General features: G+C 42.8%; 1 protein-coding gene across 3 annotated transcripts in view; it reads left to right on the forward strand.

The window, feature by feature from the left end:
• Positions 1–16,223, forward strand: part of TNFRSF19 (TNF receptor superfamily member 19) — a 90,886-nt gene that overhangs the window by 24,234 nt on the left and 50,429 nt on the right. For all 3 annotated transcript variants that reach the window (XM_070471678.1, XM_070471677.1, XM_070471679.1), the window contains one exon: positions 1,371–1,481. In XM_070471678.1, coding sequence (XP_070327779.1) covers positions 1,371–1,481 — 111 coding nt within the window. The remainder of the gene's footprint in view (positions 1–1,370; positions 1,482–16,223) is intronic.

The following is a 16,223-nucleotide window of genomic DNA, read 5'->3' on the forward strand; positions in this document are numbered from 1 at the left end:
TTTTAATGAAACACCAGCTATTAAGAAGCAGATATACGTACTTTTGTAAGATGAGTGCATATAAACTTAACTGTTTTTAGGTAAAAGAAGAAATAAAGTCTGTATCTTGAAAATAACTTACAACCTTTGTTTTTGCAAAGTAGATAGTCCTTCCATTTAAGACCTATCATGTGAACCAAAGTATATTGTAAGGACATAGAGAACAGACTTGGATGGAATGGGAGGTTAGGGTTAGCAGATGCAAACTGTTACATATAGGATGGGTAAACAAAAAGTCCTACTGTATAGCACAGAGAACTATGTTCATATCCTGTGACATACCGTAAAGGAAAAGAATATTAAAAAATAAAGTATATACATATATCGTGACGTAAGAGATATGAGTTCGATCCCCTAGGTTAGGAAGATCCTCTGGAGGAGGGCATGGCAACCCACGTCAGTATTCTTGCCTGGAGAATCCCATGAACAGAGGAGCTTGGCGGGCTAACAGTTAATGGGGTTGCAAAGAGTCAGACACACCTGAAATGACTTTAACATTTATGCATACATATATATGTGTAATTATGTATGTATGATTGAGTCACTTTGCTATACAGCGGAAATTAGCACAACACTGAAAATCAACAATACTTCAATTTTTAGAAAAAGGATATTGTTAGGTTCCATTTAAGTGGCAAAATGGCAATCAATAGGAAAGTAACACTTTTGCTTTGAAGAGCAGAGGATTTGGCCATTTTTGTCATCATCATAATTATCAGGAATTTTACTGACCTTAATATTGTCAGAATTTTTTGAATGATGGACTCTAAGTAAATGTAATTCAACTTAAAGGTGGAAACTACTGCATCAAAGTTGGATTTTGGATATGTCTAAAAGATAATGGCAGAGTTCTTGAGTCCAGTCTACGTATTCCATTTATTTATTTATTATTCAATTCATTATAGCTGAATATGTTTATATTAAAAATTTAAAAATAACGATTTTTAAATTCAGAATTTTTCCAGTTGAAGAAGTACCCTGGGTCTCTGCATAACTGCTCTTTAAGTCATCTTCTCACTTAGAAAAGAGAACAGCTTCTAGCAGTTTTTACCTTGGGTTCACAAATGTGTAGGAAGAAGATGGCGATTGATTCCAGAAAAGGGGAGTTCTCGTTCAGAAGCAGAGAAAGGACTCGGGCTTGAATTGTTTCTCTGACTTTTCCAGAAAGTGGTTTTCCTTCCTAAAGTGGAAACTGAATTGGCCTCACTCTGAATTAATGTTTACCTTCAGTGGTTATGTCAATAATACTGAAGATACTGTTCCCTTCTTGTGAAAAACAGAATTACCTCACCTTAAGATAACGTTTTGTGAAATGTGTTTTTTTTTTTTAGGCATGTGGAGTGATTTGTGAGACAGGAGACTGTGGACAGCAGGAATTCAGGGACCAGTCAGGAAGCTGTGTTCTGTGCAAGCAGTGTGGGCCAGGCATGGAGTTGTCCAAGGTAACTGTGGGGTGCGTGGGGCGGTTATACGCCTGTGTTTTCTATTTACATTTATTTGCTTATTTGCTTGGCTGCCTCAGGTCTTGGTTGTGGCACGTGGGATCTCTTGTGGCAGTGTGAAAACTCTAGTTGTGGCACACAGGTTTAGTTGCTTTGCAGCATGTGGGATCTTAGTTTCCTGACCAGGGATCAAACATGGGTCCCCTGAATTGCAAGATGGATTCTCAACCACTGGATCACCAGGGAAGTCCCACATCTGTGTGTTTTTAAATGCATTCTTATCAGCTGAATTCTTTCAGTTGATGACTGGTGATGATTTCCTCCTTTAGCCAAGTGTTGCACAATTCCCTCCTCAATACATTCGATTCATGTGTCTCACTGAGACAGAAGAAGTCGATTCTGGTAACTGTAACTCAATAAATGTCATAGTTCTGTATACTTAAATGTTCACCATATTTTACTAAAAAAATAGAATCATCAAACAATAAGGTCTCACTGTGTAGCACAGGGAACTATATTCAATATCCTGTGATAAACCATAATGAAAGGGAACATGAAAGAGAATGTATACATATGTATAACTGAATCAGTCTGTGGCACAGCAGAAATTAGCATAACCTTGTATATCAACTATACTTCAATAGAATAATTGAAAACACATAATAATTTTATTTATTGATTTTGTGTGTGCTGAGTCTTTGTTCCTGCATGGGCTCTTCTCTAGGTGCGGAGAGCAGGGTCTGCTCTCTAGTCACAGAGTGTGGGCTTTCAGCTGTGATGGCTTTTCTTGTTGTAGGCACGGACTGTAGGCATACAGGCTTCAGTAGTCATGGCACGTGGGCTCAGTAGTTGTGGTTCCCGGGCTCTAGAACTTGGGCTCAATAGTTGTGGCTTTGTTGCTCTGTACCACGTTGGATCTTCCTGGATCAGGGATCGAATCCTTGCTTCCTGCATTGGCAGGCAAATTCCTTGCCACTGAGCCACCAGGGAAGCCCTGAAACAATCTCCTTTAAAAAAAAAAAAAGAATCATTAAGGTTTATTTGCCTTAACTAAAAAGAATCAACATTCTACTAATGATTTAAAAATAAAGCATTGATAGCAGAATATGTTAATGCTCCTATTTACTGGGCCTTCTTTTTCTTAAGATGAAGGTTACCACTGCTAGTCAAGAAACAGAGTACAGAAGTGTCTTAAGTAACCAGGCTCCAAGGGAGCAGTTGTTTTCCAAGCCAGAATTTTGAACATTCTTTCGACAATGTCAGTGTGATTATTATTTTTCCGATGCTGAGTATGGACTTCCCAGGTGGTGCTAGTGGTAAAGAACCCACCTGTCAATGCTAAAGACCTAAGAGATGCAGGTTCGATCCCTGGGTCGGGAAGATCTCCTGGAGGAGGGCATGGCAACCCACTCCAGTGTTCGGGCCTGGAGAGTCCCAGGGACAGAGGAGCCTGGTGTGCTACAGTCCACGGGGTCACACAGAGTCGGACATGACTGAAGAGACTTAGCAGCAGCAGCATGCTGAGTATAAGCTCCTTTCAGGAACATCTTAAATAGACTCATCTTCAGGACTGCTTGTGAGGCAGCCGTGTTCTAAGGGGGTGGACGCAGCATCTTGGGTGTTCTGGGGCCCTTCTCTGTCCTGAGAATCTTGGAAGCTGCGCACCCATTTGCTTTATTGACTGACCTTTCAAAGATGTTAGCAGTTGGGCACAATTGATGTATCGTTTTGTTCTAAATAATGCACCAAGATCTTCCTGTTAGAAAAGAACAAAAAATGTCTCTTTAAGTGACTTTTCAAAGAGAAGTCCTTTCCCCTATAGTCTACTGTTCTCTGAAGTTGAGTCTTGTCATTCATAGATTTTTGATCGATGATCTGCAAACATGGGAAAACAAAGAATTATGCATTCCACAAGTAATTCCTGGTGGATGGCCTATCTGGATGTTGTGTTTAATATGCGATGGCGTTCAGTCTCCTGGGTCGTCCGTCTGGGCAGAAACTGGCTGAGTTTTGAACTCTGCTGAGTCAAGTTAACTGGAGCACCCTGACTGATGATTTTTTTAATCCCTGTCCATTGTAAAAAGGTCCTTTATAATGGCAAACTGCATATCTGGGATCTATCGACAAAGTTAAGAATGAGATCATGCCTGGGAGGAAAATAGTAGTGTTTCTACCCCTCAGAGTTCTTCTTTTTCCAAATCTCTCTTAAATATGAATGAAAACTCACAGATTTGAAAAGATAAGATAAGTCATTTCTAAGAAACCATTCACTAACCTTCATCATTTATCTAGAGAATGAAGATGAAGTTTCTATCAGCTCCAATATTTTTTTAAAAAACTCATCCTCTGAGGTTAACTGATAGTAGTTTCCATATTTCATAATTTCCCATGGATAGCCAGATGAAGTATTTTTCATTAGGGAGTAATTTTCCCTGATTGTTGCAATAGCTGTCCAACTTTATTTCATTAACAGCAACAAAAGGAAGCAATGAATAACTCTCCTATGTGTACTCTTTTTATTAGTATTTATGATCCATTTCCTCATTTTAAAAATGTCCAGGACAAATTGAGGGAAAAAGAGTAAAGGTAATGATGACCCTGAAATATTAGATCTTGGAGACCCACTCTACTACTATAGGCAAGAATCCCTTAGAAGAAACGGAGTAGCCATCATAGTCAACAAAAGAGTCCGAAATGCAGTACTTGGATGCAATCTCAAAAATGACAGAATGATCTCTGTTCATTTCCCAGGCAAACCATTCAGTATCACAGTAATCCAAGTTTATGCCCCAACCAGTAATGCTGAAGAAGTTGAAGTTGAACAGTTCTATGAAGACCTACAAGACCTTCTAGAAATAACACACAAAAAAGATGTCCTTTTCATTATAGGGGACTGGAATGCAAAACTAGGACGTCAAGAGATAACCTGGAGTAACAGGCAAATTTGGCCTTGGAGTACAAAACAAAGCAGGTCAAGAGAATGCACTGATCATGGCAAACACCCTATTCCAACAACACAAGAGAAGACTCTACACATGGACACCACCAGATGGTCAACACTGAAATCAGATTGATTATATTCTTTGCAGCCAAATATGGAGAAGCTTTATATAGTCAGCAAAAACAAGACTGGGAGCTGACTATGGCTAAGATCATGAACTCCTTATTGCTAAATTCAGACTTAAATTGAAGAAAGTAGGGAAACCACCAGACCATTCAGGTATGACCTAAATCAAATCCCTTATGACTATATAGTGGAAGTGAGAAATAGATTCATGGGATTAGATCTGATAAACAGAGTGCCTTAAGAACTATGGACAGAAGTTCATGACATTGTACAGGAGCAGTGATCAAGACCATCCCCAAGAAAAAGAAATGGAAAAGACAAAATGGTTGTCTGAGGAGGCCTTATAAATAGCTGAGAAAAGAAGAAAAGCTGAAGGCAAAGGAGAAAAGGAAAGATATACCCATTTGAATGCAGAGTTCCAAAGAATAGCAAGGAGAGATAAGAAAGCCTTCCTCAGTCATCAGTGCAAAGAAATAGAGAAAAACAATAGAATGGGAAAGACTAGAGATCTCATCAAGAAAATTAGAGATACCAAGGGAATATTTGATTCAAAGATGGGCACAATAATATGGACCTAACAGAAGCAGAAGATATTAAGAGGTGGCAAGAATACACAGAAGAACTATACGAAAAGGATCTTCATGACCCAGAAAACCACAATGGTGTGATCACTCACCTAGAGCTAGACATCCTGGAATGTGAAGTCAAGTGGGCCTTAGGAAGCATCACTATGAACAAAGCTAGTGGAGGTGATGGAATTTCAGTTGAACTATTTCAAATCCTAAAAGGTGATGCTGTGACAGTGCTGCACTCAATATGCCAGCAAATTTGGAAAACTCAGCAGTGGCCACAGGACTGGAAAAAGTCAGTTTTCATTCCAATCCCAAAGAAAGGCAATGCCAAAATATGCTCAAACTACTGCACAATTGCACTCATCTCACACACTAGCAAAGGAATGCTCAAAATTCTCCAAGCCAGGCTTCAACAGTATATGAACCATGAACTTCCAGATGTTCAAGCTGGATTTAGAAAAGGCAGAGAAACCAGAGGTCAAATTGACAACATCCATGGGATCATCAAAAAAGCAAGAGAGTTCCAGAAAAACATCTACTTCTGCTTTTTCCACAACAAACTGTGGAAAATTCTTCAAGTGATGGGAATACCAGAACACTTGACCTGCCTCCTGAGAAATCTGTATGCAGGTCAAGAAGCAACAGTGAGAACTGAACATGGTACAACAGACTGGTTCCAAATTGGGAAAGGAGTAGGGCAAAGCTGTATATTGTCACCCTGCTTGTTTAACTTCTATGCAGAGTACATCATGGAAACGCTGGGCTGGATGAAGCGCAAGCTGAAATCAAGATTGCCTGGAGAAATATCAATAACCTCAGATATGCAGATGACACCACCCTTATGGCAGAAAAGGAAGAAAAACTAAAGAGCCTCCTGATGAAAGTGAAAGAGGAGAGTGAAAAAGTTGGCTTAAAGCTCAACATTCAGAAAACTAAAATCATGGCATCTGGTCCCATCACTTCATGGCAAATAGATGGGGAAACAGTGGAAACAGTGAGAGACTTTATTTTGGGGAGCTTCAAAATCAATGCAGGTGGTGACTGCAGCCATGAAATTAGAAGACGCTTGCTCCTTGGAAGGAAAGTTATAACCAACCTAGACAGAATATTAAAAAGCAGAGACATTACTTTGCTAACAAAGGTCCCTCTAGTCAAAGCTATGGTTTTTCCAGTAGTCATGTATGGATGTAAGAGTTGGACTATAAAGAAAGCTGAGCACCAAAGAATTGATGCTTTTGAACTGTGGTGATGAAGAAGACTCTTGAGAGTCCCTTGAACTGCAAGGAGATCCAACCAGTCCATCCTAAAGGATATCAGTTCTGAATATTCACTGGAAGGACCGATGCTGAAGCTGAAACTCCAATACGTTGGCCACCTGATGTGAAGAACTGACTCATTGGAAAGGACCCCGATGCTAGGAAAGATCGAAGGCGGGAGGAGAAGGGGACGACAGAGGATGAGATGGTTGAATGGCATCACCAACTTAATGGACATGAGTTTGAGTAAGCTGTGGAAATTGGTGATGGACAGGGAAGCCTGGTGTGCTGCAGCCCATGGGGTCGCAGAGAGTTGGATACGACTGAGCAACTGAAGTGAACTGAACTGAAGACCCACTCCGAAGCAGAAATTTACACATGCTGAGGGTGTTTCTGCATGCCCTAATATGTCCCCCCTGCAGGCAGGTGGCCGGTCAGCCTTCACCCTCGCGGTCTGCACAGACTGCCCAGCTCCATTCAGCAAACACTTAGTGTGTCTTTGCTAGAGGAGTGAATAGATCAGTCAACCTCAAATGAGTTTTGGAAAGTAAGTGCTAGTACATAGTGAACACGGTGCTTAGGCGCTCAGTCCTGTGTGACTCTTTGTGACTCCGTGGACTGCAGCCCGCCAGGCTCCTCTGTCCATGGGATTCTCCAGGCAAGAATACTGGTGTATTGCCATGCCCTCCTCCAGGGTATCTTGCCAACCCAGGATTGAACCCAGGTCTCCCACAGTGCAGGCAGATTCTTTACTGTCTGAGCCACTGGAAAGAAAGGTCACAGTTAAATCTAGTAGTATAAAAGTTAATGAATGTGTGATTGGTGTGTTACTAATAATGTTCGCCAAGCCTTTTAGTTTGGTTTTAGCTCTTAGTAAATAAAATTAGCAAGTGAGCCTTGCTCAGACTCTAAACTGTAAAATATAAGAAAGGCAAAGGATTCAAACATACCAATGGAAGTGAAAAAATATTTTTATTTCCCCGTTAATTAATCAAGGCCAGGGATATGAGGGTTTTTTGTTTGTTTGTTTGTTTTTAATATAAGCCATTACTTTGGAACTAGAAATCTCCAAACTGCCTACCCGTGAATTTGCGGTTTTCTCCTTCCAGGCTGATTTTATTAAATTTTTAGCAAGAACATACATCTTTCAGAGGAAAGAAAAGTTCTGGGTATATTAAAATCAGATAAATCAGTTAAATCAACAAGTATGTTCAATTGGTTATTGACTCACTTCCAAGTTTTTCAAAGTGAGGTAAAAATATTTTTTTACTAAGTTTTTGTTGAATTGTTAGATATCAACATTTATAAATAATCTAATTGCATTCTGCTTGGAATATTAAATACATCATTTGGAGGGGGAATCTGTTCATTTGGAGGGAAACAGATGAGTACAAGCATCTTTGCTTTTTTAACTGAGGCTTACCAGTTTGGTTACCTGTGGTGTTTGATATTTTGAAAGCACAATAAATACTTTTAGATTAGTTATGAAAAAGTAGAAAAGCTGGATCAAATGATCCATACCCACAATCAAAGTTTTCTTCATGTGAAGAATTTTAAAAGGAGCATTTTCACCAAACATGGAGCTTTCAAATAATCTTTCTTCTAACATTACTATGTAATATATTTTGCTGTACCAAAGGTAATTTAAAACTTCTATTTTCTGCTATCATGTCTCTCTAAAATAACAAAGTCTGGGTCATGCAGTTCTTTGAATTGCAAACATGTATCTGTATCTTAAAACTTAAGCTTGGAAATTCTTTTGGTGAGCAGGTATACTTAAAATTTCCATCTGTGGTTTTATTACTCCTAATTATTATTTTCTTTGGAAAGCTTTCAGCCCTGCCTTTTTCGCAAGGTGTCTGGCTTCCTCCCCCGTGGTTGGGTCTCTACCCTTAGGATGCGCAGTGGGGCTTGTTGCCAGCCGTGGGGAGCGCTCACCGGGGGCGCTATGCTCTCCGCTCAGCTGAGTTGGTCGTGGTTCCCACCGCTTTTCACTTCCTCCCAGTAGTGAGAGTTGTAAGGCGTCTACCCCAGAGCCCCAGGTTCCATAAGACCCTTGTGGCTCATTGGGATGGACACTCTTTCCATCTTTGGCCACTTTTTAAACGAGTACTTGTTTTGAGACTTCGTGTGTATACTTTCTGTTATGTGCATCTATCTGCAGGGTGTGTCTTATAAAAAATAAGGCCTCTCTATCTCAAAATGTCTGTCCCTGTGACTCTGTCATACGGATCATGCAACAAGAATGGACGGCTGATGTCACTAGCCGGCTTCTGTGTGATCTCCGTGTGTGCCATCAGAAGTGCTCACAGCGTAGGTCTGAAGAGGGGAGTCTAGCTGCTGCTGTTCACAGATGGGGACCCAGAGACGCAGAGATTAGCCGGCACGTCCACCAGCGCTGTCTGTGGGGAGGGTGTTGGGGCTGCTTGGGGTCACCCTCTGCCCGTTGCCGCCCCGGCACAGCGCACCTGGCAGGGCTTTCTGTGCCGAGGGATGGATGTCTCAACAGCCCGTTTGGTTCCCAGGTTAACCGCCTCCCTCCTACCCCGCCCGAGAGCCCCAAGCACCATCTCTCTCATTTAGGCCCTTTTTTAAGAAAATTTCATATTCATTTTGTTACTTACAATGATATAGTATTGGGTTGGCCAAAAAGTTGGTTCTGGCTTTTCCAAAACGAGATTTTTGGCCAAGCCAGTATTAGTCTTTTCATGGTTGTAACGACAAATTACTACATTTCAGTACTCAAGTAGCATTAATGGAACTATGACAGTTGTTATTATCAATGGGTCACTGTAATCCCTGATATGTTAAGGTAAACAAACACATAAGTACACATATGTATTTGTATGTGTAAATGTGTATTATATTAGCATTACATAATTGATATTACATAGCTCATGTATAAGAGACTTCCCAGGTGGTGCTAGTGGTAAAGAATGTGCCTGCCAATGCAGGAGACCAAGGTTCAATCCCTGGGTCAGGAAGATCCCCTGAAGAAGGAAATGGTAACCCACTCCAGGATTCTTGCCTGGAGAAGCCTGGCGGGCTATAGTCCATGAGGTCACAAAGGAGTCGGACACAACTGAAGAGACTTAGCACAGCACAGCACAGCTCATTTATAATATAGATACGTATACTGTGTATATTACATTTATAGTATATGTAGTCAATATTCTACATAATGTATACTGATACATAATTAACCTGTATGCAAAATTTAATTATTTTAATTAGACAAATGTATTTGATCAGCTTCCCTGGTGGCTCACAGGGTAAAGAATCCGCTTGCAATGTGGGAGACCTGGGTTCAATCCCTGGATTGGGAAGATTCCCTGGAGGAGGGTATGGCAGCCTACTCCAGTATGCTCGCCTGGAGAATCCCATGGACAAAGGAGCCTGGGGGGCTACAGTCCATGGGGTCGCAAAGAGTCAGACAGGATTGAGTGACGAAGCACAACACAGCACCTTTGATTGGCAATATATGATCCATGCAAATGTTAGCTCACACTCTTTATTATTTAAAATTAAAAGCTCAATTAAGGAGAAATTTAAATGGGGAACAAAAGAGAAATGTTCAAAAGAAAAAAAAGACTTTTTAGTAACTCAGCTTAAGTAGTTTTCCTGAATCTTTTGGAAAATAATGTGGTAAGTCATGGAGCCATTCAGAGTCTGTTTTGAGGGTTTTATTCCCTTGAGCCATATTTACTCTCTCCCCCACTGCATGGTTTAGGTTTTAGTTTTTGAGAGTCTATGATAAAGATAATGAATAATGTCTTTTTCCTATTTCTGAGGCAAAAAATACCACGTGTGGTTTCCGTGGCTCTGTGAGCAGCGCCGCCGGTGTTATGACCAGGACCGTGTGCGTGAGTGTCAGGTGGCGTCCCAGGGGCTCATGAGAGCAAACAGCATTGGGATGTGTGGGAGATGATATTTTTGTTTTCCCGAAGTGACCATGTTAGACTTGGATTCTAACCATCTCGCGCTTGCCCAGCCCCTCCCCCACACTGAGTATTGATGCCAACAGTGAGCTTTTAACACGGTCGCCTCTCAGCAGTAAATCAGGAAACTAGTTTTTGCATGAGCCTCTGGAAACAGACTTCAAGTCTCTGGCATGGTTTTCAAAGTAAGCTTTGCTAAGCAATTATTGGGATGACTTTAGTTAATGTGAAAAAATCAACTCTTGTAAACAACAAGAGTTTATGCGAGTCTATGTGGGGCTTCCTATTTTTAAAGACGTCTCCCTCTTTGGAAAATTGTTTTCATCCTTATGAACAAAGTTACACAAAATTTAGTGTAATTTTCAAGTATAAAACGATTCATTTCTGCCATTTAATTACACCGTTGCTCACTTTATTTGTGTTTAATTATACCTAATCGAGCCCAGTGATGTTTGGCAGATATTAACAAGCTCTAGCTTGTCATTTTTCTTTAGAAAAACTCAACTGTGGGTTTTCACAAACCGAAAGTTTGGGGGGCGGGGGGGATGCGTCTTTGCTGTTGTTTTATTAAAGGAAATTAAAAAGCTGATTTCTAAACACCAGCCACATGAATCTAATTTGTCATTCCCATTTCTGTGCCCTAGATTTTCTCTATAAATAACTTCTTCTCTGTCCAAGTTGAGCTTTTAAAGTTCAAAGAACCCAAGTTAATAGTCACTGGCCGCACAAATAAATAGTGCTTTCGACTCGAGTGCCCAGAGTATGTCTCCGGGACATTTCGTGGTCTGGGAGGATCTCCCCTGTTGGGAGTGGGGGCCTGCTCCCCCAGCATATAGGTGGGATCCACTTGTGTTTTTGTTCGGTTCTGGGTTTGCAGAGGGAGGGAGGAGAGAAGGGGATCTGAGGACTGTTTACTTTGAGTCATTTTGCTACTGGAAAGCCACCAATTGTGGCTTTAAAATATTGGGCAGAGTGACAGAGCCACGGCCGCCGGCTCGGTCCAGCCTGCTGCTGCCTCGGAACCAAGATGAGGCAGACGCTCTGTGCATCCCCGCCCTCCCAGGAGGGAGGCTTGGCCTTGCTGACCAGGAAATATTGCCATGGCCTGCAGGCTTGCTCCCTGAAGTTAAATAATAGCACCAGTAGTAGTAGTGGTAGTAATAATATACTTTAGGAAAATGCACAGTATTTGTTCATCCATCTTAAACAGCAGGCAGTTCTTTATTACACACTGGCTTATCTACTGCTAAAGAAAAGTTACTCAGTGTCTCTTGTCAAGGAACAGGGATGACTCAGAACCTTTGCAGCAGGTGTAGGGTGTGCTATGGTGGGATTTTAGAGGGGGAGGCGGTGTCTCTGAATACATCCTGGAGAAATGGGAATTCATAGCTGAGGAGCACTGTAGCCCACCGGGTTCCTCTGCCCATGGGATTCTCCAGGCAAGAATACTGGAGTGGGTTGCCATTCCCTTTTCCAGGGAGTCTGTCCAACTCAGGGATTGAACCCATGTCTCCGGCAGGTCATAAGTTAAAAAATAAAGGCCATAGTGTCGTCTTGAAGCCTCCATGCATTTCTAGCATGGATATTAATGAGAGATGGTCCTCCATAAACAAAAGTGAAAGTGAAGGGAAAGTCACTCAGTTGTGTCCGACTCTTTGTGACCCCCTGGACTATACACTCCATGAAATTCTCCAGGCCAGAATACTGGACTGGGTAGCTTTTCCCATTTTCAGAGGATCTTCCTGACCCAGGGATCGAACCCAGGTCTCCCGCATTGCGGGCAGATTCTTTACCAGCTGAGCCACAAGGGAAGCCCAAGAGTACTGGAGTGAGTAGCTTATCCTGTCTCCAGCGGATCTTCCCGATCCAGGAACTGAACCAGGGTCTCCTGCATTGCAGGCGGATTCTTTACCAACTGAGCTAAAATATGTCACTAATTCTAGAGCCCAGGCTGGTGACTGACTCACTCTTCTCTCTCACACCACACCATGCCAGACACACACACACACACACACACACACACACACACACTCCTTCTAATAAAAGGATCAGAGGGAGAACTCAGGGCCACCTGGGACATGCCGGACAGAGGTTAAAGCAGTAAGAAGAACTTCTATTCAGGAGCTTTTGCAGCAGAGACTTTGGCCTACAACTGGGTTCAGTTTCAAATCCAGGTGGACACATGGGGGGCGAGCGTCCAGGAGCAGGATGGGGATCAGGGTGGGACTCCCGAAGAGGAAGCATCAAGGGAAGGGGCATCCCAGCTAAACAGACGGGGGGAGTCCTGCTGAAGGTGGGCAGACAATCAGACATCACCAGTGGGTGGGGAGGGTGGGGGGAGGGTGAGGAGAGCTGGTCAGATACGGAGAATAAGCATGTGTGGACAATGGGAGACAACTGGGCTCTTCAAGACCAGACCTAAGAACAGGGCATAGTTGAGCAACTGGCTCAGGAAAGCTTGTCCGGCTTGGTCTGTCAAAGGTAAGATGAAGCAGATCCCCCGCGGGCAGCCTGCTCCCTGCCTCCTCTCCAGAGACCCATCCATCCTTCTTGCTTCTGTACTCAAAGAAAGCACTCTACCAGAGAAATCACTCCCTGCTACCCCAGAGTCATGCGGGAAAACCCAAAAGATCAGATGCTATTTTGGTTAGATGCCCAAGTGTAACACGTGGTCCTCACCAGTGCATTTCACCCGGTGCAGAGAGGTTGCCCTTGGGATGCAGTGGTGAGACCTGTATCCTGAACACTGCCACCATGCCCTGAGACAGGCAGATGCACTCAAGTTGCACACACATGCACACGCACAGGAAGGGTATGTCTGTGAGGTTTTCCCAAACCTGGCTGTAGTGTTTGTGGTGGAGGGTAGGAAGTTACAAATGGAGGATGGGTTGTTTATTGAACTTAATATGGAAGATTTCAAGGCATTTTAACCACTTTGTTTTACTGAGTGAAATAAAAACATCAAAGTAGACATTTATATTGGGATATAATTTAATATTTATGTGCTGTTTACTTTATAGCCTGGATTTCAAATAATTTTGGCATCTGTATGTTTACGGTGCTTTAGAAATATGACAGATCAGCTCTAAAAGTGGTTGCTGCCTTGGACGTTGTACAGTAATTCTTTGGAAATAATTGCTCTGAATTTCTAGTTAATTCAAGATGTCTAGTTAATTCAACGCATGAAATGGTCACTTCATACACTTAAGCTGGCATGAACTGCAAGCTGTGATGTTATTCTTAAAAGTTTAAAAATAGTTTTAGAATAGTATTGTTTTAAAAATGGCAGATACTTTAGAGAAAATACATACTTTTAAAAATTTTATTGAAGTATTGTTGATTTACAATGTTGTGGTAATTTCTGCTGTGTAGCAAAGTGATTCAGTTATATGAGATATATACATTATTTTTCATATTCCTTCTTATTATGGTTTATCACAGGATACTGGATAGAGATCCCTGAGCTGTACAGTAGGACCTTGTTGTTTATCCATCCTGTATATAACTGTTTGCATCTACTAACCCCAGACTCCCAGCCCAATCCTCCCCTACCCGCCTCCATCTTGGCAGCCATTCTCTATGTCTGTGAGTCTGTTTCTGACTGAAAGCGCAGGTCGCTCAGTCGTGTCTCTCTGCGACCCCATGGACTATATAGTCCATGGAATTCTCCAGGCCAGAATACTGGAGTGGGTTGCCTTTCCCATCTCCAGGGGATCTTCCCAACCCAGGGACCAAACCCAGGTCTCCCGCATTGCAGGTGGATTCTTGACCAGCTGTGCCACAGGGGAAGCCCAAGAATACTGGAATGGGTAGCCTATCCCTTCTCCAGCAGATCTTCCCAACCCAGGAATTGAACCAGGGTCTCCTGCATTGCAGGCGGATTCTTTATCAGCTGAGCTATTTGAGTAAAATTCATCCAAATAATCAGTCTCTGTACAAGTATGACTCATGGTTCCTGCTCTGTGCATTTCGGTACTGTTTTATGATACTAATGGTACAAAGCCTTACCTCAACCCGTCACCCAGTGCTACCCCAAAGAAAATTGCTATTGCTGCCAGTAAAACATATAAACTCCAGGCAGAAGTAGTGAGCCAGTATCCAGTTATTAAGGAAACCTATGATACAGTTGGAGCCCCACTTTTTTCTTTCTATATGTGATTTGGTCCATTGTAGAATGAGCCAAAAAAAAAAAACCATGAAATTCTCTTTCTATAAAATCTAATGCCATGTAAATGACACACAGCGATAATATGGCAAAAACTCTTTGGCCAAAACAGTCCTCATGTAGGATATGAACTCCAGAATACAGCCAGGAATCAAAAAAGAAGCACAAAGATTTCTCTGACACTGAAGTACATGTTCTTTCTCAAGAGAGATGGGACTGTCAACACCCTTGTGTGTATATTTTCAAGTCGGATCGTTTATCCAGTTTCTCGGGAATGGGGAGAGGAAGTGAGTGGCTGTGGACAGTGATGCCCGGCAGGAGGGAGGGAGAACAGCTGACCGGCCGGCAGGGGTGTTAACCCAGCAGCAGCGCCTGCAGCCCCAGGGCTGCCTGGTTCTTTGTACGACAGCGCAATGCAGCAGTAGATTCAGCCGGGAAAGGTGAAATTCTATTTTATGTACCCATTTTCAAAAGCAAGTAGTTGAGACTCATTTTAGACAGATTTTTATTCAGTAAAAATGTTTTAGATGAAAAGTGATGCTTTTGTTGTTATTGTTGGGTCTCTCAGTTGTGTCTGACTCTTTGCGTCCCCATGGACCACAGCTCGCCAGGCTTCCGTGTCTTCCCATCTCCTGGAGTTTGCTCAAACTCATGTCCATTGAATCGGTGATGCCATCCAACCATCTCATCCTCTGTCGCCCTCTTCTCCTTTTGCCCTCAATCTTTCCTAGCATCAGGGTCTTTTCCAGTGAGTCAGCTCTTTGCATCAAGTGGCTAAAGTACTTCAAAGTGATGTTTGAAGTCACCTAAAAAACTGGGGTCTGCAGATCACTTTGTTCCCCAGCGAGACTTTATTATACTGGAATCAGGAAAACGTGGGCTGTGGAGCATTCAGAATAATAAAAGTCATTGGTATCCCTTCTTTGGCCGGATGCTAGTGCTTGATTTCTAGTTTGGAGGCTTTATATGTTTTCCAGTTTATTTCTCAGAATAACCCTATAGGGCCGGGCGATTATCCCCTCTCACAGATGAAGCAGCTGAGGGTCAGAGAGTTCCCAGAGTAACTTGGCTGGCGAGTGGCCCGTGTGCGTCTGTCTCCAGTGTGGGAGAATACCCCCATTCTGCTGCGTCAGCCTGGCCGGGAGAGCAGCGTTTTGGAGGTGTGCTGCCAGTACATGGACCCCTGCCTCTTTCCCTTTGTTTGCTTGTCTTCCTCTGCCCGCTGTTCCTTCCCCTCTCTGTTGTGTGTTAACCTGTATATGAGACCCGTGCAATCCAAGCCGCCTGCATCCAAGAGTGATTTTGCAGTTGTGGCCGCAGGGACCTTTGACAGGGATGCTGAGCTTGAGGCCCCGCCCCGGATGTCACATGCTCTGATCCCTGATGCTGGGGGCACGGGGTGGGAGGTGCCCTTCTGTGCCAAACGAAAACCTTGGGATGCTCGGCTCTTTCTGCAGCGAACGTGGTCCCAACGCAGATCGCACTGAGAGGCGCAGCCCCCCAAATAGCAGGGGTTCCCCCCCACCCCACTGAGACCAAGTAGACACCCCAAGAACTCTCTCTAGATGTGTCTGTGTTGTTTTCCTGATTGCTACAGCTGCTTTCTGCATGAAAATCAAATCATTACGGAGTTATGAGAACTGAAAACACCTCATCATTCCGCCCCCACAAAAAAAAAAGAATCTGTTAACAGTTTTAAAGAGATTCTAATTTGTGAATTGGGGCTTCCCTGGTGGCTCAGATG

The sequence above is a fragment of the Odocoileus virginianus genome, chromosome 8 (assembly GCF_023699985.2).
Source record: "Odocoileus virginianus isolate 20LAN1187 ecotype Illinois chromosome 8, Ovbor_1.2, whole genome shotgun sequence".
NCBI lineage: Eukaryota > Metazoa > Chordata > Mammalia > Artiodactyla > Cervidae > Odocoileus > Odocoileus virginianus.